The following is a 25,074-nucleotide window of genomic DNA, read 5'->3' on the forward strand; positions in this document are numbered from 1 at the left end:
TCAAGACCAGGGTAGACTTTATCTTCTCCAGGCATCATCTCGGAGATCGCTTCATTGATCTCCACACAAACAGATCTTCTTCTGCAAGGATGATATAGGAGTACTGAGACTCCTGCTCTCTCCAGTTTTCAAACATGCCGTATTGAATTGAGAAACTCCCTTCTGCAACACCCAAAAGTCTCTTCTTCTTAGACACAAAAATTTATTTGGGACGCTTGGACTAAATAATACTGTGCAAACTTTCAATTGCATTTTGTGTCTTGCCATCAGTGCATCTTACCAGTAGTGCATCAGATCCAAGTCTCATATAAACAGATAAGGGCACATCCATGGGAACCAGGACAGCTCTTTCCTATGATAACCTTTACATGGGTTGCTTAGAAGGGAGTTTCCTGGGATCCACAAACCTTCAGCCCCTGGTTTGATGAGATTTTTGGAATCTCTAAATAAATTTTCCCAGTTAAATTTCACATGGTCCTATTTCAGTCCCATGTTGAACTCATCATCAGCAAAGATCAGCTACACTCTTCTGTTTGCATTAATCAGTACTTACATTTTGACAGTTGCCATCCTTTCCATGTCAAATGTTCCCTGCCACACAGCCTTGGCATTCAAGGCAAGTGTATTTGTTCAGAGGAGACTTTGCAGCAATACACCACCACTCTCACCTCAGCCTTCACGGGATGTGATTACCTCACCCACCTAGTTCAAAAGCAGATTTCCTGGACTGTCACATCCAATCCTAGTACTGCTGAGACCTCTAAAAAAAAAACAACTTAGAAGTACACCACTTGTCTCTCACTATTATCCTGGTCTTGAATGTATTAATTAGTTAAGTCACCAAGGTTATGACTTCCAAAATCATGCCCTGAAATGTAGTCCACTCTGTCCGACATTTTGCCGACCACATCCAGAATAGCTTTTTGTCGCTCTCCCAATCTTCGCAGTATCCTTGTCAGACCATATGCTCCTTCTGCACCCATCTCCCAGCCCTATAGCTTCTATCCCTGTGACCATCCCCGCTGTAAGACTTGCCCTATGCACTCTCATACCACCACCTACACCAGACTTGTAACTGTCAAAACATATACTATCAAAGGGAGAGCCACCTGTGAAATGATACGTCATGTACCAGCTATTATGCAAACACTGTTCGGGCTTTTACATCGGCATGACTACAACCAAGTTATCAGTAAGGATGTATAGGCAGAGGTAGAGGGTGTACACTGGCAGCACACAATATCCTGTTGCAAAGCATGCTCTACAACATGACAGTTGTGACCCTGGTGCTGTTTCACCACATGTGCGATCTGGATTCTAATTCCAGACACTAGGTTCTCCAAACTCTGTAGGTGGGAAATAGCGCTGCAACATGTCCATGGTTCTGGCCACTCTCCTGGCCTTAATTTATATTTATATTAATTTCTTTAATCTCAGCATTTTTAACAGTAACTATTCGTTTCTTCACTCCTTTTTAGTTTTCTACATCTTTCATTTTCTGACCTGTCTATTTTTTGCAGCCTCCCATCCCACCTCTGTCACATGTAATGCACTTAGCTTTCAACACCTCTTGCCTAATGTTTTAGCAGAAATCTCTGTGTTCCATATTACCCTGTCTTCCACCTTTAACCTTCAAGTTTTCATATCTTGTCCAGTGCAGTCCCCAACAATCTCAGTCTCCTTCTCATCCTGTGTGCTAAGTCTCCCCTGTCCCAGGTTCTAGGCAACTTTTCTGAAAATTACCCCTTTTCTTAAACCTCACCAGTCCTTTTTCTTCACCCTTCTTCCTTCCCTTTCAACTTCCTGCCAGGAGAAGGAGCCACTGGCACTGAAAGCTTGCAAACTTGAATACCTTTGTATGTGTGTTCTCCTGCCACCACATGGTGAGTAAATTATTTTTATCTATCCAATTGTGTTATAGGTGCAAGCCTCTTTTAGACAGATACTATCTTGATCACAGCATCCGTACTAAAAGGAGGTCCTGACACTTCATGTAGTACTTGTAAGTTGAATACAACCAAATCATTTTGGCATCTAAGAGTACACACTCCAAAGGTGTGAAAGAGCTATTATTATTTTTTTTGATAATGAAGTTTTAGGTTGCTGTATCTCAGGTTGTCATTTTGGTCATTACTGTTGCTATTATTCTGGTTTGATTCTGATTATTACTATGGCCATTTTTCTATTATGATTCTCAAGACTGTTGAAAAGAAAGAATACGGAAAACAATAGTTTCTATGAGAAGCAGGAGATTAAGTACTTTTTGCGCAATTTCCATGAATATCCCCAGTATATAATATGTAAAAAGTGGTTAAGTCAAAATAAAGGTTCTAATCTTGTTTGACGTTTCTCTTGGCTCCGTGAAGCAACACACAAGCATTTCTGTCATAATGAGTGATGGGTGTTTCAGCTACAGTGTGCTCATGAAAGAATGTGCAATAGAACTGGCAAAAACATTTGTTTACAACAATGTCATTGAACATTTTAAAACAACTGTTTTGTCATGTAACACCGTAGAAAGGCGAATTGTTGATATAGGATATAGCTTAACAGTTTAACTCCAAACTGTTGGTATTATTATGAGAGTGCTGATCCAACAGATCTTTGCCAACTACTAAATTTTATTCGTGCGATAATAAATGACTGAAGAGTTATGCACTTGTTAGTTACTTACGACAGTAGGTTTGGATATTTGTAATATAGTTACAAAGTGCGTTAATGAAGTTGGTGATTTAAAAAAAAAAATGCTGTGCAATTGAAACTGAAAGTGTACCAGTTGTGGTTGGTACCAACAATGGTTTCGTTGGTCAATTAAGAATAAATGGAATAAATGCTTTAGTTTTCATGCATTATTCATCAGGAAGCAGTGTGTGGGAAAAGTGTCAGAGTGCTATTTGCGACAAAAGATCTAAAGAAAATTACAGGTATGGTATGTGGACAAAATCGATTAATATCTCATTGTAAATTTAAACATTTTTAGAAGAAGCTGACAGAATACTGAGACATACTTCTTCATTCCAAAATTTGTTGGTTGGGTGCAGGAAAATATTTAGTCCCGTTTTTTTTGCACTTAGAAAAGAACTCATTAGAGTTTTAAATAAAGAAGTAAAATTGCCTGTTATATAATTTGAAAATAAGCTGAAGGACTCGCCCTTTTTTTTTTTTAAAAATCACAATTAGCATTTTTAACAGATTTTGCAAATCATTTAAATAATTTTTATTTGCAAGGAAAGGAATGCACTATTTCTGATATGTTTACAGACATTAACTGATTCTGATGTAGACTAGATTAGATTAGGTTTACTTTCATTCCAATTGATCCGTAGTGAGGAGGTCCTCCAGGATGTAGGACATGTCAGAAAAACAACAATACATGAAAAATATTTACAACTCAAACAAATAAGCTAATTTACCATTCCACAGGTCCCTTTTATTTATTTATAAGGTAATAAACATATAATACAACTACTATAATACTTATTTACAATGAATACATTAGTGCACTGAAAGCACTGAAATGGTGCAGAAGTTAGATTGTACTTACACACACACACACACACACACACACACACACACACACACACACACACACACACACACACATTTATTTACAATGAACACATTACTGCACTGAAATTGTGCAGAAGTTATATTGTACTTATATATGTACACACACACACACACACACACACACACACACACACACAAAAATCAGTTGGTTCTACTGAGAAATTCATCAATGGAGTAGAAGGAGTTGGCCACCAATAAATCCTTTAGGCTTCTCTTAAACTGAATTTCATTGGTTGTTGAGCTTTTTATGGCTGCTGGCAAGTTATTGGAAATGTGTGATCCTGAATAATGCACACCCCTTTGTACAAGACTAAGTGACTTTAAATTCTTGTGAAGATTATTCTTATTTCTAGTATTGATTCCATGAATTGAGCTGTTGGTTTGAAAAAGTGATATATTTTTAATGACAAATTTCATTAAAGAATAAATATATTGGGAAGCAGTAGTTAGTATCCCTAGTTCCCTAAACAGGCCTCTGCAGGATGTTCTTGAGTTCACATCACATATAACTCTTACTGCATGTTTTTGTGCCCGGAAAACTTTAGCTTGACTTGATGAATTACCCCAAAAAATAATCCCATATGACGTTATGGAATGAAATTAAGCATAGTATGCCAGCTTTTTCATTTTTATATCCCCTATGTCTGACACAATTCACATTGCAAATAGAGATTTGTTAAGACGCTTCAGCAGTTCTGTGGTGTGCTTTTCCCGGTTGAATTTATTATCCAGCTGTAATCCCAAGAATTTAACACTGTCCACTTCTTCTATCTGCTTTTCATCATATGTTAGGCATATACTCGTGGGACACCCCTTATGAGTTCTGAACTGCATGTAGTGTGTTTTTTCAAAGTTTAGTGACAAGGAATTGGCTAGGAACCAGTGATTAATGTCCACAAATATTTTACTAGCCAATCTTTCTAAGACTACACTTGATTTGCTATTTATTGCAATGTTTGTATCATCGGCAAACAAAATGAACTTGGCATCTGGTAATGTTACTGATGAAATGTCACTGATATACACTAATATTTTTTTTAATTGCAACTAAACAAGGAAAAATTTGTGTAATTTCTTGAGTTGCTGTGAGTTGAAAGAAGAATACAAAGAAGTAAAATTTTCAAGATTTGCCTCCATTGTTGATCAATCTCCAATGAATTTCATAGCCATTTTAAAGATTTTAAATCTCTAGAGCCAGATATCATTCTCTTTCATAATCCAATGAAAATTAGTCTTGGAAGTGGTCTTAAAGAAGAAGTGTGCAATTTACCAAATGATCTGTCAATGTTATCCAGAACAGGAACAGAAGTCACAATTTTGAAGTCTGCCCACAAGATCAATACCCAAAACTTGCAGACTTTCCTCTTAAAATAAAATCTTTTTCCAGTTCAACACACATTTGTGGAATTAAATTTTCTTCAATGAAATACATTAATTCTGTTCAGTGTAATGCAGTGACCAATGACTCACTAGAACATCAACTTCGTTTTGCTATAATGCAAATTAAAATCATTATTGGAGTGCTTGTGAGAACCAAGTGAATAAATCTAACCCAAATAGTTATATATCTCATTAATGTAAGTACAAGAGTTTGAGACACATAACCAACAAACATCAAGATTTTAGCAGAATATGTGTTATGATGTTTGCGTACAAGAAGTGGGTAAGGCTTGCCACCGATGATGACAGACAGTCATCCATGCAGTTGGCTGACTTGGCTATGGCAAGACAATGACAGCACCACACAAGTCAAGCTGGAGGGGCAAGCACTTGCAGCAGGGGAGTGGCCTGTGAGCCATGCTTTGCCGGGCCTGCTCTAAGGGAATATACTCAAGCAATTTGCAAGATGATGCCACAGGAACCAAAGGTAATTCGATCATTGAGTTTGCTTGGTAATATGTACAGCCCAGTAAGATGATCATCTAGCATCCCTAGCCACAAATTCAATGAGAAACATTGCTGATGTGGAGCCTTATGCACAGTATGTGGTTTGGAGCTGAATGACTCCCAATGTGGAAGTTGTGATACACACACCATCATGTGTGAAGGATGCTTCACGTGTAAATAAAATGTTATTGTCAAACATAGGGTTGCCTACAGCTTGTTGCTGCATCCGCTAACAGAATATTAGTCTAGGACTGAAGTCTGCCTCACTTAGACACTGAACTTGTTGGGGGTGGTATGGACACATTGCATTGCGATGCATTATCTCCAAACTCTACAGTGGCTAATTTCAGGAATTTGTGTGACAAGTCTCCTTGTCGAGATTCCTGGAAAATATTCAGTTTTTTCCAGTACCACATCTTCAAGTATAGGTGTAATTCATGCAGGCCTAACCACTCCTGCAGCGTGTGCAAAACTCACAGTTTCTTAGAGGCACTGATGCATCCTTGTAAATGTTCTGACTCTCAGGGTTCCATCAGGCAGGGTATATGTCTTGTTACAAGTATGCGTTGAATTGTTGTTAGCCTTACCATACATGAAATGCAGATCTGCATACTCCTCATTATTGTAATGTTGCATTTCACCACCAATGCCTGTACAATAAAACTGACACTCTGCAAACAACTGACATGAGTGGCTCTCTGACTGTGTGCTGTACTGTCGTATCCATTCTGCTTACAGCTTCATGTCCCAAAAATGTGAATGTACACTACACCATAGACCAGTGTGGAATGTTTACACAGAATCATGTTACTATTGGCTGGTAACCACAGCACTGCAATCATCTCACAAATAGTTTGTTTGTGAACCTATGTTTACTGAGACATTTTGCTTCTAGTATTGTGTACTTTCAACTGTATGCCTTTTCACCATTAATTATGATACAGCCTATATATATGTGTGCAAATTATGGTACAGCCTGTGTGTGTGTGTGTGTGTGTGTGTGTGTGTGTGTGTGTGTGTGTGTGCGCGTGTGTGTGTTTTAATCGGTGATGAATAGAGCAACAATATGAAATAATGTACACAAAATTTTACGATCAGTAGAACTGAATGATATTGGCCACACTTTTAGACAAGTGGAGATGAAGTCATTGAGAGCTATCGTGTATTAAATTTTGTGTTCTTTTCCAAAATCACTGTAGGTAGCTGCAGGGATGGTTCTTTTGATAATGCCACTGCCATTTGTCAGTTTTTAAACACAACTTTAAAATAATAAAATGTAAATTAGCTTTATCACTAAGCCAATGTATTTATAGTAATCATCTGCTGTGGTAATAAAAACAAATGAGACATATTAGATGAAGTCAATATGATTGATTACTGAGCAATGTGGCACACTGGTTCAGACACTGGATTCGCTTTCATGGAAACTGGGGTTCAAATCTCCATCTAACCATTTCCAAAATTATTTAAGACCAATGCCATAATAGTTTCTAGGAAAGAGACGTGCTCAGTTTCCTTCTGTGTCCTTCCTCAGTCTCAGCTTGCGCACCATCTCTAATGACCTTGTTATCAATGGTATGCTAAATCCTCATCTTCCTTGCTTTCTTTTCCCTATATGATGATTTACATGTTGCCACTGCAAAACTAATGCTTGAAGCAAGTAGTTTATTAAGATATAATTTTATTTAAACAATTTTTTCTGTATTTTAGTATGTTGGATGGCCTTTATATTAAATCATTGTTAGGGAAACTGCACAAAGCATAGCCATTGCACTGCAGTTGTTTACAAGAAAGTATTGTGTTAGCAGCGCTTTTGTGATTCATATTCCATAAATTCATTTTTGCATGGTAAAACATGGATATGGAATGAGTGAACACATTTACATAATTCATTAATATGTTTGTATCATTAGGGTCCATGAACAAAGATAAAGAATACAAATTAGAAAATAATAATAATGAAAAAAAAAAAAACACTCTGTAAGTTCTAATTACAATCACAACCATAGGTTAAGATAAAATTTTCAGGTATTATCTAAAGAGTTACTTATCAATTAAAAAACACCGTCTTCTTGATTTACAGAACACAGTTTAATTAACACAGCAAGATACATTAAAGCAAGAATACACAGAAATACATGGGGAATAATCTTATCTATCTCCGCTAAAGAATTCATCTAGAGAATAGAAACTTTTTTCAAGAAAGAACTCTTTTAGCCTACTTTTAAATAGTATTTTATTACATTGTAACACCAAATATTACTTGGAAATGTGTTGAAGATTTTTAAGTGCATGTGTATTTTACATCTTTTTGCCTCAGAGACAAATTTTTCTGGTCACAATGTACATCACATTTCCTTCTGGTGTTATGATGATTCATTTAATATTGATAAGGATTGTGAAGCATGAATATCATAATTTAAAAGAGATATTGGCCAACGGCCTTGCTGCTGGGTTAACACCGGTTCCCGTCATATCACTGAAGTTAAGCACTGTTGGACTGGGCTAGCACTCGGATGGGTGACCATCCAGTCTGCCGTGCACTGTCGGCAAGTGGGGTGCACTCAGCCCTTGTGAGGCAAACTGAAGAGCTACTTGATTGAGAAGTAGTGGCTCTGGTCTGGGAAACTGACTTACGGCCAGGAGAGCGGTGTGCTGACCACATGCCCCTCCATATCCGTACCCAGTGACGCCTATGGGCTAAGGATGACACGGCAGCCGGTTAGTACCATTTGGCCTTCATGGCCTGTTTGGAAAGAGTTTAGTTTTTAAAAGATATATTGTGAGGAATTGGATGGTATCCCTATTTGCTTAAAAAGATTATGATGTGTGGCTCTTGGAGTTGCTCTACACAAAATTTGGAAAACCTTTTTATGACTTGCAGAGACTTTTTTCAACAGCGGTGAATTGCTCCAGTTTATTCCATAACACACAAGTGAATGGAAGTAGCCAAAATAGGCAGATTTTGAGATATTGGTGTCTCCAATTTTGGTGCTTATCTAGATGGCAGATGTTACTGCACTAAGTGTTTTCTGGGCTTGGTGGATGTGGTGTTCACAGATAAGCATGTGATCTATATGGACACCTAAGAATTTTGAACACTGTACCCTCTGCATCTGCTGGCTCTCACATGCAGTGTTTATCTCGTGTTGGCTATTTTGTGATCCGAATGGAAATGAATGTAATGGGTTTGGTTAGGTTTATCGATAGAGAATTTTCTGTGAACCTGTTGAGAACATCTGCAAGTATTTGGTTGACATCTAACTCTGGGTCAGTGGATGTTTTATTATCTATCACAATATTTGTGTCATTTGCAAACATTGCAAAATTGCTTGGTTTGTTTGAGGACAGAGGCAGGTTGTTAATATATGTGAGAAATAACAGGGGACCAGGACAGAACCTTGTGGAACTCCATAATGTACTGTTCCCCAGTTGGACTCTGCCCTCGTAGCTGCATGTTGTTACCATGTAACACTATTTTCTGCTGAAAGCATAGGCATCCATGGTCACTGTCACAGTCAATAAAATTCTTCTGGGTCTGTGACTGCATTGCCAATGAGTAAAACTTCCAATGTTCCAGCCACTATTGCAAGTGATGTTCCTCAGGGTGCCTTTTTTTCCATACTGCTGAATGAGAAAAGTGTGATTCTTATATGCTGGCAGAAGAGGCTATTATTAGACTCTAATGAGGAGTAGGGGTTTTGGGCATCCTTTATTGGTGTTTTCATTATTGTTTCTAACATTGGTGGAAATAGACGTTTTTGACTGGTGTTTGCTTTATTACTTGCCACTGATGGAAATAGGCAAATGAGAATTGGGTGGCAGTTGTGACATAGCATTGTTTACTTATTGTCAAGGGCCAGCTAAGATGTGCCAGTACTCGATGTATCTGTGGCTGCTGTGGTCTGCTGCATGCCTGTGTATCTTGCTTTGCCTGACCTACGATTCTGTAGCACTGTTGTTGCTGTCAACCAAGACACTGGAAGTCAGTACCCATCCTCTCTGTTCGCTTTGGCACCTCACTTAGCTATTTCTATCAATTTTCTAGTCTTTCTAGTCTTTCTCTTGAGGGCAAGAGGTTGTTTCTCCATTATGTGGGTTCTCGAAATCCTATCTGTTTGCCTAACTCATCCTCGCAGAACACCAGGATGAGTGCAACAAACAGGTAGAATTTCAAGAAGCTCGCATACCGGGAAATCAGCCTCTTACCTTTACGTGGAAGATTAGAGAGGCAATTGTAATAGATAAGCAACCTGTCAGCGTGAATAGAGAGGGTGGGTACTGACTTCTGACATCTTGGTTGCCTGCAGGCAGTAACAGCACCATGGAACGGCAGCTCATGCATAGCAACACACACAGAGATGCAGGGGAGGGGGGACCACACCGGTCTCAGGTACACAGGGTACCGGCATGCCTCAGCCAGCACTTGGCAGCAGGTAGACTGCAGTACATCACAACTGCCATCCATTTGCTATTCGTCTGTTTCCGTCAGTGGCAAGCTACAAAGCAAACACAAATCAGGAATGTCTACTCTCACCAGTGTAAAGAAATAATGAAATATAAAGGATGTCTAACACCACCCCTCCTCATCCTCAATAGTCTATTAGAATTTGATAACAGCCTCTTCTGCCAGTATATAAGAACCACACTTTTATCATTCAGTAGTAAGGAAAAAAAAATATCCTGTGGAAGACCACTTACAATAGTGGCCAGAATGTTGGAGTTTTCCACACTGAAAATGCAGTCGCAGACCCAGAAGAATTTTATTTACTATTTTCCGTTGTCTGCCCTGTATATGGGACCAGAGCCAGTTACCAATTTGTCCTCGGATTCCATAGTGACATGCTTTCTCCGTAAGTATTCTGTGATCAACACATTCAAAGGCCTTAGACAGGTCACAAAATATGTCAACGCAATAGCTCCTTGTCAAGGCATTACAAAATGCTGTTGGTCAACAAAAATATAGCTTCAGTTATGGAGATACCTTCTCTGAAACAAAACTGTTTTTTACTAATTATTGTGAAGTGTTTTAGGTGATTGACTATCCTCGACGTATATTAATTTTTAGAGGACTTCAGAAAATGCAGTCAAAAGAGTGACAGGGTGATAATTTGTAACATCTGAGGCATCACTTTTTTTTTTGTTGAGGGGCTTTACAGTAGTCATACTGTCAGGTAAGATACCTTGTTTGAGAGAGGAATTGAATATATGAGTTAGCACTTTACTGAACTGACTGCAGCAGACTTTTAGCTGGTTGTAGGAAATAGTGTCAACAGCAGTTGAATTTTTACTTCTTAAAGAAATTATGATTTTTCTTATCTCCTGTACTGTTATAGACCCATGCCTATTTGCTCTAAAGAATTAGGGAAATTATCTACTAGTATTTTTATGGCCATTTCTAAGGAGCCATTGTGTCCTGTTTTCTCAGCAATACTTTAAAAATGTTCATTAAATGTTTTTGCCAAAATCTCCTGATTTTGTACTTGTTGATAACTGTTTTGTATCCTACTGAGGCAATTTGCACCAGTCTCACTCATTATCATTTCCCATTTTGATTTTGTTACTAGATTTATTAATTTCGGAACATACATACAAACTTTTCAACTTCTGAATAATTGTATTTAGTATTTTACATTATTTTTATAGCAGTTTAACTAATTGGGGTTGTCTGAATTTCTGGAAGCAATGTACAGCTCTCATTTCCTTTTGCATGAAATCTTAATACCAGCGGTTCTTCAGGTCTTTTGATGAGTTTTTGGTCTGAGTCTTATGTATCCTTTTTGGGAATTTACTTTGAGCTATCAGTGCCACTCATTAATGAAAAGATTGTGCTTGGAACTGGCAGTATTTAAATTATACACAGTTCTCCAATCCGTGTCTTGGAGATGATTTAAAAGCTGTATAGTTTCATCATTAATCATCTTAGCTATTTTCCAGTGGGTGCCACTTTTATTCTAATAGATTCTTGCACTATTAATAGTGAGTCTTTGTCCATCATCCTCAGAGAGACCATTCAGGATTTGTCTGGTAATTGTATCACCTATTTTGGTCTGGTCTATAAATATATTGTCAGTTAGTATGCTTGTAAATGAAGTTATTCTAGTAGGGGAACTAACTACAGAAGTTGATTGTATGTGAACATCAAATTTTCCAGATCTGATATGTCTCTGGAATTCATTAGAAAGTTTACATTGATGTCCTAAAGCACTATCACATCTCTTCTGTGTCAGACTGTGTGTAGTAGGAGTGTGTTTAACTGCTTAATGAAAAAGACTCAAGTTCTCTGAAGGTGTTCTGTATTCTGTTATTTCTGACATGTGAGAATTATTGTAATCACATCTTCTATGGCACACACTTCCAAATTTTGTTCTAAGCAATAATTCTGCACATAAGTTGCCCTACATCTGACATTGTTTTTAATATAGATGGCAGCACTACCTTTTTCTTTATGTTTTCTACAGAATAACATTGCTAAGTAGTAATTATTTATCCCAAGTTTTTTCTGTATGAGAATTAATATGGTGAGAATTAATATGGTGCTCACTAAAACACAGAAAATGGGCATAACCTATACCTCGTGACTCATGGACACTGATTATAAGTTCATTGACAGTACTGCAGAGGCTTCTAATGTTTCGCTGATAAATTTCCAGTTTTGTTTTGCAGAAAGAGTTACAGATTTTTCTCTAAAAAAAAAAAATTCAGTTGAAGGTCTGGGCTAGGTATTTTTCCCTCCAAGGTGTTCTGTTTCCATACACTGAAACATTGGGAAGAAGCAGTCTTATCTTATTTTTCACCAGCCTATTGTAAAATGTAGTCTGTTTATACCCATCCCTACAATTTTCTTGTGTTGTAGTGCAATCTTTGTTCAAATCTGATTGTCCTGATTTCACCTTATCCTTGCATTTGCAATGATGACACAAATTATAGTTACTATACGATTTTTCCCATTCTAGTTGAGGTGAAAGCCATAGAGGTTTAAAGTTCTTTATCAAATTTGTATACTACAGTCCTATGAATATTTGCAAAACTGTTGCAGGTTTCAGCATATTACTGCCTTGTTTGCATATGAGGATTGTATTAAGTCATGTCTGTGTGGAATATAAGTACAATTACATTAGAATGCTTCAGGTGGTTTAGAGCTGTTCTTTTAGCCTTTAACAGCATGCAGACCTTTGTTGTATGCAACATCATTTCAAGCACCACAGATCACAATGTACTCTTCCTTCATTATCTTTTGAGAAAGGTCAGTTGCTGTTCATTGGTCAATGGGAGCAGCTAGCTTGATATAATCTGAGGCCCTTACCTTGTTGTTAGCATTATTTTTTGTTTTGAGGGTAACACCTCTAAGATAACTATCACCTAGTAAAAATAAATAGTTTGTTCCAGCAGCATTTGGTGTATTATGTACATTTTCCTTCTTTTTGGGCATGGGAATCATAGTGTTTTTATTTTTGAGTTGTGATTGTAGCTGGCGTGAACACACAGTTTGCCTAGTTTTTGCAAGCTTTTCCTCCTGCCATATAATTTGATCATAAGTCGATCAAGTTCTTTGACGCAGCACATGAGAATTTTTTGCTATATACGACACAGTATATATGCTACGATTTGTGCAGCGAGCAGAATATGTTAGGGTGCTGGTATTAGTAGCATTATCTTTGGCTGATAGTATTACTGCCTCTTGTTTGTTTTCTCCCTGTCACCTGTGCTTTGAAAAATCAGTATTTACTTTTGTTAATCATCTTCCTATCTTCTTATAGTTGTTCTTCTTCCTCCTCTTCCTCTCTGTTCATATTGTCTCCTCATTGAGTGTTAACTGTACACAGATGTCTGCATAGTAATGGTGTGCATCTCTTTTTCCAGATTGTGACACTCTCAAAGGTTAAAACTCCTGGAAAATTGCAGAAATTTATTACAAATATTTTCAGGGTTCTTACAATAGGAATGACTGCAATAGCAACACAGGTGCCTTCTGTGAGTAACTTTGAATATGCAAAATAAATGTAGCTTTAGCTTACTAATTTCTTATGAAAATGCTCAAATTTTACTCTTGTGCACAAAATATGTTATGCTCTTGCATTTTTTTTTTGTTTCCATTAAGCATGTAGTGTTACTCTGCACTATTTTATTGTTTTATAAAAATGAACCATATTTTTTCTGAATCTCAAAAACACTATTAATTTCTGTGACAAGATTAATTTCTAGCAGCACAATGTTGTTTTTTTGTTGCGAAAGTTATAAGATTTATGAGGGTGTGCTGAAAAGTGGTGCCTCCAAAATTTTTATTCTGTTTTCAAAATTTGTTGAGATATTACACGTCGTGCATATTACCAGTTGATTTTCCCTCTTTACTGACTTAAGCTGCAAACTTTTGCTGCTAGAAGGCTCAGAATTGTGGCGTGTAACATGGAAGTGTGTGAGAAACAGCATGCTGTAATCCAGTTTCTAACTGCAGAATAGTTCATCCATATGTGGAGCACCATCACCTTCAGCATTACAATGCCAGATGACACACAAGAGTGCTGCAACAACTGCAACAAAATGTCTTGGGTCCACTGTCATCAATCACCTTCCATACAGTCCTGACTTGGCTCCATCCAATTTCCATCTGTTTTCAAAAGTTAAGGAACACGTTAAAGGACTTTACTTTGGCAGTGATGAAGCGATGCAAGCAGAGGTGAGATTGTGGCTCCATAAACATATTTATTTATACATATTTACTACTCCTCTGGTTGTGCTTTAAGTTTTGGAAACAGATGAAAATCAGATGGGGGCAAGTTGGGACTTCACGGAGGATGATCAATGACATGAACCATAGGCATTGGTGTGTTACAGATGTCACAGTGCTTGGATGTGTGGTCTGGCATTGTCTTGCTGAATGAGAGGATGCTCCGTGTGTGGAAAAACTCTTCTGAAGCTAGAAGCTTGATTACTGCACACTGTTTCGTACACACCAACATAGTAGCATTGCACAGTGCCAAGCTACTCACTACAATTTGGACCCCTGTAGTAGCAGAGGGCTGCGAAAGTTGACCAAGTAACATGCGTGACATGTTATTCCTGAACTGACCTTGACAACAGAATAAAGAATTCGGGACCATTACTTTTCAGTGTGACCTCGTACCACTTCTACCACCTGCCTGGATTGGCTAGTGGGCCAGGAGGATGCCCTGCCTCATATGGTTTTCACACACCTATGACTTGCCATTGGCATGTATCAACTTCTACTGAACCTCATCAGTACATGTGAACTTTGCACATGCTGTGAAATCCAATGGCAGTGCCTGTGCCAGCACCAGTCTCTAATCGCTGTGACATTTGGTAAGCAGAGCCACATGTGTGAGCTATAGTGAGAAGATGCTTCTAGATGCAATGTTTGCTCACCACTTGAATCGTCTAGTGGGTAGCTGCTTTATGGACTGCATGTCCTCTGTTAACAATTCACGATAGTTGACGGTGATGCCTGTTATCATGACATTTTTAACTATGGCAGTTAACCCAGCTGGCAGAAAAGGTTCTCCAAGTCTGTGAGCTCACCATAGGCTATTGGCAGGTAGCATTCGAGGTATCTGCATGGCCTTGGAGATAAAGTATCCAAAGTATTGGGCATCCTTGATAAGGCTGTGACCTTTCAGTGGTGTAGCACACCTTGCCTATCCTGTGCACAGATTTCTCATCAGTATCCAGTTTGCTGTACCATTTCCATGAAAGGCCAAATTGTTCTGTTTACCTTCTTGACAGAAGTCCTCTCTCTCTCTCTCTCTCTCTCTCTCTCTCTCTCTCTCTCTCTCTCTCCCCCTCCCCCTCCCCCTCCCCCTCCCTCCCCCTCCCCTCTCTCCCCCTCCCCTCCCTCCCCCTCCCCCTCCCCTTCCCCCCCTCCTTCTCTTCCTCCTCCCCCTCCTCCTCCTCCTCCTCCTCCTCCTCCTTCCCCCCTCCCTCCAGTATATCTATGATCTCCAATTCAATTGCTCATGAGGGTGTAGTTCATAAGATTTGCTATGGTTACATGATTGCAGTTGTGAAAGTAAGACATTAGGGTATGATATTGTAAAATATGGCTATACATGATTGAAAGAAGTGGCTCAGCATCTCCATAACATTCAATAAGCTCAAAATCTAGCACTGTCAAATGCTGGGATGCCAGATGGTGTGTTCCTCAAAGAGCTCAACTAGATAGGGCTTGATTTGAGTTATGTAGATCCAGTGAGGGAAGAGTAAGGATGGCATAGTAGGGGTGCGGGAAAATGCTACTGCTGTCTGTCTGAGCATGCAGGGATGTGATGGGAACAGCATAGTGTGCTGCTAGATGCAATATTGGGAAACTGCTGGTGCTGCCTTCAGTGGTATAGAAGATGGTTGATACATGAATGGAGTAGGTAGAAAGTCCCAGGTGGATGCATGGGACAGATTCCTGCACCTGTGGCTCTTCATGAATATTTATCACGGGGGCAAGAAGTTGGTTAGCAAGGGTTGGTGACATGTGGGTGTGCATTGCTGTATCATGGATTTGTTTGTACGTGATACCATCAGAGGAGAAGTAATTGTGGATTAGTATATACCTGGTCACGGTGGCGAGGGAGAGGTTGTATGTTTGGGGTCATTTGGGCATTGGGTAAGGTAGTGTGGAGTAGGCTATGGGCATAAGCACAAGTTGGTAAATGAAAAGGAAATGTGAAAAATAAGTAGAGGAAATGGTTGGTGTCATTTATGTAAGAGGGTAGGTTACAGGTAATAGGCTGATGATGATCGTCCCCAAGGGAAAAATTCTCCCTGCTGGGACACAGGAAACAGTTACGGTGGAATGTCCTGGATGGTTGGGTTTATCTACTACAGGGGGTTCAGTAAACAGCCACAGTGGAACATCATGGGTGGTTGGGTTGAAGTATTTCAGGAAGCATGTAGAAGGAAGTAGCGCAAGGAGTGGTGGGGTGAGGTGGGAGATAGACTCAGGGGAAAGGTTCTGGGGTGGCACTAGAGTTTTGAGGAGAGCCTGTAGATTCTGCTGGTTTTCTGGAATGGATCACTACAGCAGGCTTGTTAGTGTATGTATCTGACAGCTGGTAGAGTCCTTCCACCAGTTAATCCCTGCACTTCTTGGAGCCTTTGTCAACAGATGGGATTATGAGGTTGGGATCTATTTTTAGGTGATGGGTTGCAGTTCATTCTGAGGATGTGACTTTGGGACCCTGTTGAAGAATTTGGAGAATAATAAGTTTGACATTAGGAAATCCTGGATAGTTAACTTGGGAAGATTATGGAGTAGTGGGATGGATCACTGTTAGACAGAGGACTGAATTGAGCAAGGCAGGGTTTGATATTGGTTATTGGTTTTGGATTGAATTTGGTTGGTAAGGTTGTTGTTGTTGTTGCGGTCTTCAGTCCTGAGACTGGTTTGATGCAGCTCTCCATGCTACTCTATCCTGTGTAAGCTTCTTCATCTCCCAGTACCTACTGCAACCTACATCCTTCTGAATCTGCTTAGTGTGTTCATCTCTTGGTCTCCCCCTACGATTTTTACCCTCCATGCTGCCCTCCATTCTAAATTGGTGATCCCTTGATGTCTCAGAACATGTCCTACCAACCGATCCCTTCTTCTGGTCAAGTTGTGCCACAAACTTCTCTTCTCCCCAATCCTATTCAATACTTCCTCATTAGTTATGTGATCTACCCATCTAATCTTCAGCATTCTTCTGTAGCACCACATTTCGAAAGCTTGTATTCTCTTCTTGTCCAAACTATTTACCGTCCATGTTTCACTTCCATACATGGCTACACTCCATACAAATACTTTCAGAAATGACTTCCTGACACTTAAATCTATACTCGATGTTAACAAATTTCTCTTCTTCAGAAACGCTTTCCTTGCCATTGCCAGTCTACCTTTGATATCCTCTCTACTTCGACCATCTTCAGTTATTTTGCTCCCCAAATAGCAAAACTCCTTTACTACTTTAAGTGTCTCATTTCCTAATCTAATACCCTCAACATCACCCGACTTAATTCGACTACATTCCTTGGTAAGGTTAGTGGCGAAATAACACACTATAGGGGCTGGGGAAAGGAGAGAAGTTCTTAAGCAAGCCCAGCATTTTTGAATTTGGGAATGTGAAGAAAGGTAAGACTTTTGGAAAGAATGGAAACTTTTTTAGGACTGATGTTTTTGGAGGACTGGTTCATGGCTGTGTTTGTGGTTCGGGGCTCTGTCAGTTGTGGAAGGCAAGGTTTGACAGATCTAAGGAGATGTTTAATGGAGGCTTTTGTTGTGGTGATGGATGGGAGTATGAAGTGAATAGATTGGACAGTTCTTTGAGGTGATATTGTGCATGAGATCGACAGGAGGTGCAAAATGGTAAGCAAGGATGGCTAGAGGACAAATGTAAGGATGTAGAGGCTTATCTCACCAGGGGTAAGATAGATACTGCCTACAGGAAAATTAAAGAGCCCTTTGGAGATAAGAGAACGACTCGTATGAATATCAAGAGCTCAGATGGAAACCCAGTTCTAAGCAAAGAAGGGAAAGCAGAAAGGTGGAAGGAGTATATAGAGAGTCTATACAAGGGCAATCTACTTGAGGACAATATTATGGAAATGGAAGAGGATGTAGATGAAGGTGAAATGAGAGATATGATACTGCGTGAAGGATTTGACAAAGCACTGAAAGACCTGAGTCAAAACAAGGCCCTGGGAGTAGACAACATTCCATTAGAACTACTGACAGCCTTGGGAGAGCCAGTCCTGACAAAACTCTACCATCTGGTGAGCAAGATATACGAGACAGGCGAAATACCCTCAGATTTCAAGCAGAATATAATAATTCCAATCCCAAAGAAAGCAGCTGTTGACAGATGCGAAAATTACTGAACTATCAGTTTAATAAGTCACAGCTGCAAAATACTAACCTGAATTCTTTACAGGCAAATGGAAAAACTAGTAGAAACCAACCTCGGGGAAGATCAGTTTGGATTCCGTAGAAATATTGGAACACATGAGGCAATACTGACCCTATGACTTATCTTAGAAGAAAGATTAAGGAAAGGCAAACCTACGTTTATAGCATTTGTAGACTTAGAGAAAGCTTTTGACAACATTGACTGGCATACTCTCTTTCAAATTCTGAAGGTGGCAGGGGTAAAATACAGACAGCGAGAGGCTATTTACAATTTGTACAGAAACCAAGATGGCAGGTATAAGAGTCGAGGGACACGAAAGGGAAGCAGTGGTTGGGAAGGGAGTGAGACAGGGTTGTAGCCTCTCCCTGATGTTATTCAATCTGTATATTGAGCAAGCAGTAAAGGAAACAAAAGAAAAGTGTGGAGTAGGTGTTAAAATCCATGGAGAAGAAATAAAAACTTTGAGGTTTGCTGATGACATTGTAATTCTGTCAGAGACAGCAAAGGACTTGGAAGAGCAGTTGAACGGAATGGACAGTGTATTGAAAGGAGGGTATAAGATGAACATCAACAAAAGCAAAACGAGGATAATGGAATGTAGTGAATTAAGTCGGGTGATGCTGAGGGAATTAGATTAGGAAATGAGACACTTAAAGTAGTAAAGGAGTTTTGCTATTTGGGGAGCAAAATAGCTGATGATGGTCGAAGTAGAGAGGATATAAAATGTAGACTGGCAATGGCAAGGAAATCGTTTCTGAAGAAGAGAAATTTGTTAACATCGAGACTTGATTTTAGTCTCAGGAATTCGTTTCTGAAAGTATTTGTATGGAGAACAGCCATGTATGGAAGTGAAACATAGACGATAAATAGTTTAGAAAAGAAGAGAATACAAGCTTTCGAAATGTGGTGCTACAGAAGAATGCTGAAGATTAGATGGGTAGATCACATAACTAATGAGGAGGTATTGAATAGGATTGGGAAGAAGAGAAGTTTGTGGCACAACTTGACTAGAAGAAGGGATCGGTTGGTAGGACATGTTCTGAGGCATCAAGATATCATCAATTTAGTATTGGAGGGCAGTGTGGAAGCTAAAAATCATAGAGGGAGACCAAGAGATGAATACACTAAGCATATTCAGAAGGATTTAGGTTGCAGTAGTTACTGGGAGATGAAGAAGCTTGCACAAGATAGAGTAGTGTGGAGAGCTGCATCAAACCAATCTCAGGACTGAAGACCACAACAACAACAACAACAACAACATTGTGCATGCTGCTCCAGTTCTTGGAGGACAAATGTTTCAATCTGGGAAATGAGATGCGGAAGTTTGAGACTACATAGCAAGAGGAGTTTATGGATGAAGAAAGTTAGTGCAAGGGCCTTGGACCTGAGTTATTGGTTTTGCAAGGCTAGGTTTGTGAGGTCATTGTGGATGGACAGGTTGCAGATGGAGATAGGTAATTTGATGCTCAGGCCATTTGGGGGGGGGGATTCCAAACGCTAGGCGGTAACACAGGAACAGTATGTGGGACTGGATTCTGGCTATGGATAGGGAAACTTTTCTGTATTGGCACAGATGGAAGGAGCAAGTCACAGAAAAGATGAAACTGATATAGTAAAGTGAAAAAAGATTAAACCTGAAGACCTGAGTAAGTATACTGAAAAATAACATGAAAACAAATTACAATTAACACGGAAATGGGATGAAATCAGACTGAAACTACAAATAAAAAAAACAATAATACAGTGAGGTGCATGTCAGTGGGTGGGATGTATGGGAAGGGAGGGACATCAGGTGTAATTCAATTGGATGAGGTAAGTAAGTTGAGTGCTTGAATATGGAAAGAACAGGGGTGTTGATGTTAGGTGCAAGGTGCAAGAAAGTACGTCTTAATTCAGACAGGGCTGAGAAAATGTGTAAATGCTATTGGGTGAAGGTACCAGTTTTAAGATCATAGAATAATTATCTCCATGCAGAGAAAGTGGGACATAATATTCTGCAACTACAGTCCATGCGGGCACGTATTGTGTGGATGAGACTGTTGATACAGAATGTCTTGGATGTCAGTGCTTCACACGGTGTGTGGTAAGGAGTGGACAGCATACATAGTTTGTAAGGTGACAAGGAGACAAAGGAAAGTAGAGAAAGAATAGGACAGTCACTGAGTAATGTAATGCAGTAGAGAACAGTAATAAAGATAAACAGCACTGGTTGTAGGATAAAATGGAAGCCGCTAGGCGAAATCAAACATTAGAAAATCTGGGATAGACTAACAATGGTATGAAAAGGATGGATTGCTACTCACTACTTAGAGGAGGTAGACGGACACTATGAAAAGGACTACTATACATTATTCAGCTGTCAGACTAAGTCCTTAATAAGACGTAGGCAACGTAACTCCTTACATATTCAGATAAGCACAACTCTCACCCTTGGCTAGTGTCTCCCTCCTTCTATACTAACATCCTCCATGTCCATGTCCTTGCCACTATTCAACACTACCTTTTCCTGTGCCTGACCGACTCCAAACCTAAACCCTCCTTCCTTGTCACCATGAGCAGCTGTATCCTCACCCACAGTTACTTCTCATCTGAGGGCATGGCCTGCAAACAATTCATGGTATGGCAAATGGCCCCCATATGGCACCAAACTGAGCTGATCTTTTCATAGGCCATTTATAGAGGAATCCTTCCTAATCACACAGAGTCCCCCCCCCCCCCCCCCTCCCTGCCCTCCCCCGATTCAGATTTACTGATGACGTCTTTGTGATCTGGATAGGGAGTTTAGTCACTCTATTCACATTCTTTCATAACCTCAACTCCATCTCTCCTATTGACTTATCCTGGTCCTCCTCAGCTCAACAAGCCACTTCCTCGATTTTGACCTTCACCTGAAGTATCAGTACTTCCATTTGGATCAATTCAAAATAATACCTCCACTTAGACAGCTGCCGCTCATTCTACACCAAGAAGTCCCTTCCATTCAGCATATTCATGCATTGGGGTCACAGCTGCAGTGACAAGCAGTATCTCTCCGAATAATCTAGATGCCTCACTAAGGTCTTCACAGAATGAAGTTACCCACCCCACCTTGTCCAGGAACAGATGCCCTATCCCCTGTCTCCCTAGTCACCTATCATTCTCTACATACACACTATCTGGCCACAAAGGAGCACCCCTCTCATGACTTAGTATCACAAATGGCTAGAGCAGCTGAATCACATTTTCTGCCAGGCTGTTGCATAAGTTTTTGTGTGGCTTCCACATAGAAATGGATGCCCTTTGCTGTACTACAGATTTGTTTGTAAGATGCCTAATGGGGATCCTCATGGCACCACCATGTGGTAACCTATTCATAGGTCATCTAGAGAAATCCTTCCCAACCACCCAGAATCAGATTCATTGATGACATCTTCATGATCTTCACCGAGGCGAGGACACACTTTTCTCAGATTTCCCATGCATTATCTGCCCAGCCACCTCACATCCTCCACATACCCATTGTCCAGCCATGAAGGAGCATCCCTTTCATCAGTCATTACCAGGACTGGAACAACTGAATCAAATTCTCTGTCAGGGTTTCCACTACCTCTTGTTGTTTCCTGAAATGAGGAATATCCTCCCACTATCTCCCCCCCCCCCCCCAAAAAAAAATCCCTCTGTGGTGTTTTACCATTCCCCCATCCTACACTATATACTATATCCTTTGTCCTTCCCTATTCCACTTCAGCTCCCAACATGTTGCCCCATGGCTCAAATCCCTAAATAGACCTAGGTGCAAAACCTGTCCCATACAGCCTCCAACTACCACCTACTCCAGTCCTGTAACAGGCATCTCCTACCCCATGAAAGGCAGGGACCTGTGAAAGTAGCTATATTATCTACCAACTTAGCTGCAACCAATGTGCTGTGTACTATGTGGACATGGCAACTGACAAAATATCATCTGTTTGACTGGCCACTGCCAAACTGTGGCCAAGAGAGAGTCAGTAGCTGAACATATCACTCAACACAATATGCTTTACTTCAATGACTGCATCACAGCCTTTGCCATCTGGGCTCTTCCCAGCAACACCTACTTCTTTTTTGAATTGCGAAAGTGGGAGCTCTCCCTGCAACATATCCTTCATCCTGTCCCCCCCCCCCTCCCCCTCCCTGCCTGGGCTCAGTCTTCACTAATCTGTATCCCCTACCTGCTTGTACCCTTCTGTGCTTCCACTCCAGACCTACACATGCCTTTTAGCCTACCAGCAAACCTGCATAGTCCTTTTCCCATCTCTCTTTCTCCCCCTCCCCCCACCCTGCAAGCACAGCTTCCTCATGCTGCATTTATAGTCAAGCCAGCATAAGAAGAACCCTGGCAATTGCAGTGGTATAGACATGGCAGCTTTGCACACTTATCTCAGTGAATTACATAACATGATTTTCTGATTGTCTTTATGGCAATGCATCAGTGTTGTTCCAGCTCCATATATGACTATTGTTTAAGGATGACAAAAGGAAATATTTCAGCTGTTTGTTAAACTTGACAGGGTATTCAAGTGTGTGCAGAGTGCAGGATTCCTTGTTACAGAGACAAACAGTTGCAATGGAAGTATGAGAATGTTTTTAAGTCATAAATTGCTACTGTTAGGATACTAGATAAGTGAGATCTTATTTAGGGATAGTATATGACCTCCCATTTTCTGTTTGTATATCGACAGTCTTCCTGATATTGTCGATTCTGACCTCAGTTTGTTTGCTCACAATGCTGTTGTGTATGGGAAAATACCACCATTAGCAGAAGTAAGGAAATTCAACAGTTGGGCAAAATTTTCTCTAGGGCTTGTGAATGACAGCTGACCATAATTATGGGTAAATTCAAAATAATGCACATAAACGTTAATAAAAGTGCAACTGCATTGAATACACTGAACTTCATCTCAGCACTTAAGTACACCATGTGCCCAATGTTCTCAGGACATCATTATCTTTATCAGTTAACACAGCATCTATATTCTACAGAAAATCACTGTGTAATATGTTAATACGGTGGCAGACAAGACCATTGCTTGAACAGTATCTATTTGTGGAGGGACATTAGCTGTAAGAACAGGTTCTTAATCAATTCAGCTCGCCTGGGTTTCTACTAGGCACCTTCCAAATAAGAGCTGAGAGGTTTAAACTCTGTAGCAACTGTGACATGTCTCATTACTGTAGCCTTGTTCGCTACTAACTTCTATTTATGTGCTCATTTCCTTTTCTCTGAAATTTCTCTCATGTTCTGTTAGTGTGGATAAATCACATTTGATCTATTACATAATTTCTATTATTTTATACCATATAAAAACATTAACTATGAGAGACACTACAAAGACGTTGGAAACTATAAGCTCCACTGTTCCAGCAATAAAAACATGGCAGCGTTGGGTGTTTTCCAGTATAGTGGGATGCATTGTAGAACAGTTCTGTTGCAGTGGAGGTTCCATAGTGTGAATGACTGCAGGGCTTAGATGGTAGATTTACCAGAGCGAAGATATATTCTGTGGTTGCATTTGACTCTGCAGCTGTGAGATGGAAAAGATGATTGAACTAATGGAACCATGTTGAATGTAAAAGATAGAAAGAAACACTTAATGCTCAACCTGTGGGTGTGTGTCTGTTCCAAATTGTGTCTCTGTCAGCCTTGATACACAATTCTCCTTTCAGTCCTTTTTTTTAAAAAGTTCCTCTTAGATATTGAATATTGGCAATTAATTTTTTAACTTCCCTTTAATTTACAATATGATTATCATTTATTTAATTACTGACCCATGAACACCTACATTGCTCTCCTTTGAGCTCCAAAAACAATAAATATGCTCTTGGCAATGTTTGTTATCATTTATGTGTGAAATTTTCACCTTTGAATTTCTAGTATAATTTACATTTTTGTTTTGCTTTGTTTCAGTGCTTAACAGTTTATTGGGTGACGTCCAGTTTCTACGGCTTGGTACAAAACATAGTTCTTATGTCACCACGTGTCAAGAAATTCTTTAGAATACCAGAAACCCCTTCCCAACTAAAACATCCATACAGGCATATTTACAAGCGCTTAAGGGAGAAAGTAGATAAACTGTTTACTTTTGGAACACAAGTGTCAAAGGAGAAGTAGCACGCTTGTTTTGTGATACAGGTTTTCAGAGAGAGGAAGAGAACCCACCCATGAAGAAATATTACTATATGTTGAAATAGCTACTGGTACAGTGACTGGTGTAATGTAAGTTGTGAATGGGCATATATAAGACACATTTCTTAATTTGTACACTCAAATATTAGAGTGAATTTCAGTTAAGCTTTTGTTCCTTGTTGTCTTTGACAACAAGGTCAATCTTTATTACAGACGTATCATGTGCTTTCCTATGACAATCATGCTATGGTGAAATCTTGTTCACATTTTGAAAGTGGATGCCCTGCTGGATATAGGAAAGCATGAGTGTGTGTGATTTATGACTTGGCAGTTGTCATATCTGAAGCTTTGTGTAACCCTGTTAGGGGTCAAACACATTAATTAACAATTTAGAAAGCTATTTACCCATTACCTGCCAGGCTAAATAAGTTCTTATTGGTGTTAATGAGATTTGTCACTGGCATTATGGTATCTTTTCTTATTCCTTGAATTACAAAGTTTGAGAGACCATACTAATCTTCAGCTCTCAAGTTGCTGGGTTTCTCTATTGATTCATTGAGTTATTTACTATTTACATTAGTG

General features: G+C 39.6%; 1 protein-coding gene across 2 annotated transcripts in view; it reads left to right on the forward strand.

Annotated features, from left to right (window-relative positions):
• Nucleotides 1-24,693, forward strand: part of LOC124614346 (cytochrome c oxidase assembly protein COX18, mitochondrial) — a 74,809-nt gene extending 50,116 nt beyond the window's left edge. For both annotated transcript variants that reach the window (XM_047142935.1, XM_047142937.1), the window contains exons 5-6: nucleotides 13,321-13,431; nucleotides 24,274-24,693. In XM_047142935.1, coding sequence (XP_046998891.1) covers nucleotides 13,321-13,431; nucleotides 24,274-24,477 — 315 coding nt within the window. In that variant the 3' untranslated portion in view covers nucleotides 24,478-24,693. The remainder of the gene's footprint in view (nucleotides 1-13,320; nucleotides 13,432-24,273) is intronic.
• Nucleotides 24,694-25,074: the final 381 nt, after the last annotated feature.

Source organism: Schistocerca americana, chromosome 1 (genome assembly GCF_021461395.2).
Source record: "Schistocerca americana isolate TAMUIC-IGC-003095 chromosome 1, iqSchAmer2.1, whole genome shotgun sequence".
NCBI classification, from domain to species: domain Eukaryota; kingdom Metazoa; phylum Arthropoda; class Insecta; order Orthoptera; family Acrididae; genus Schistocerca; species Schistocerca americana.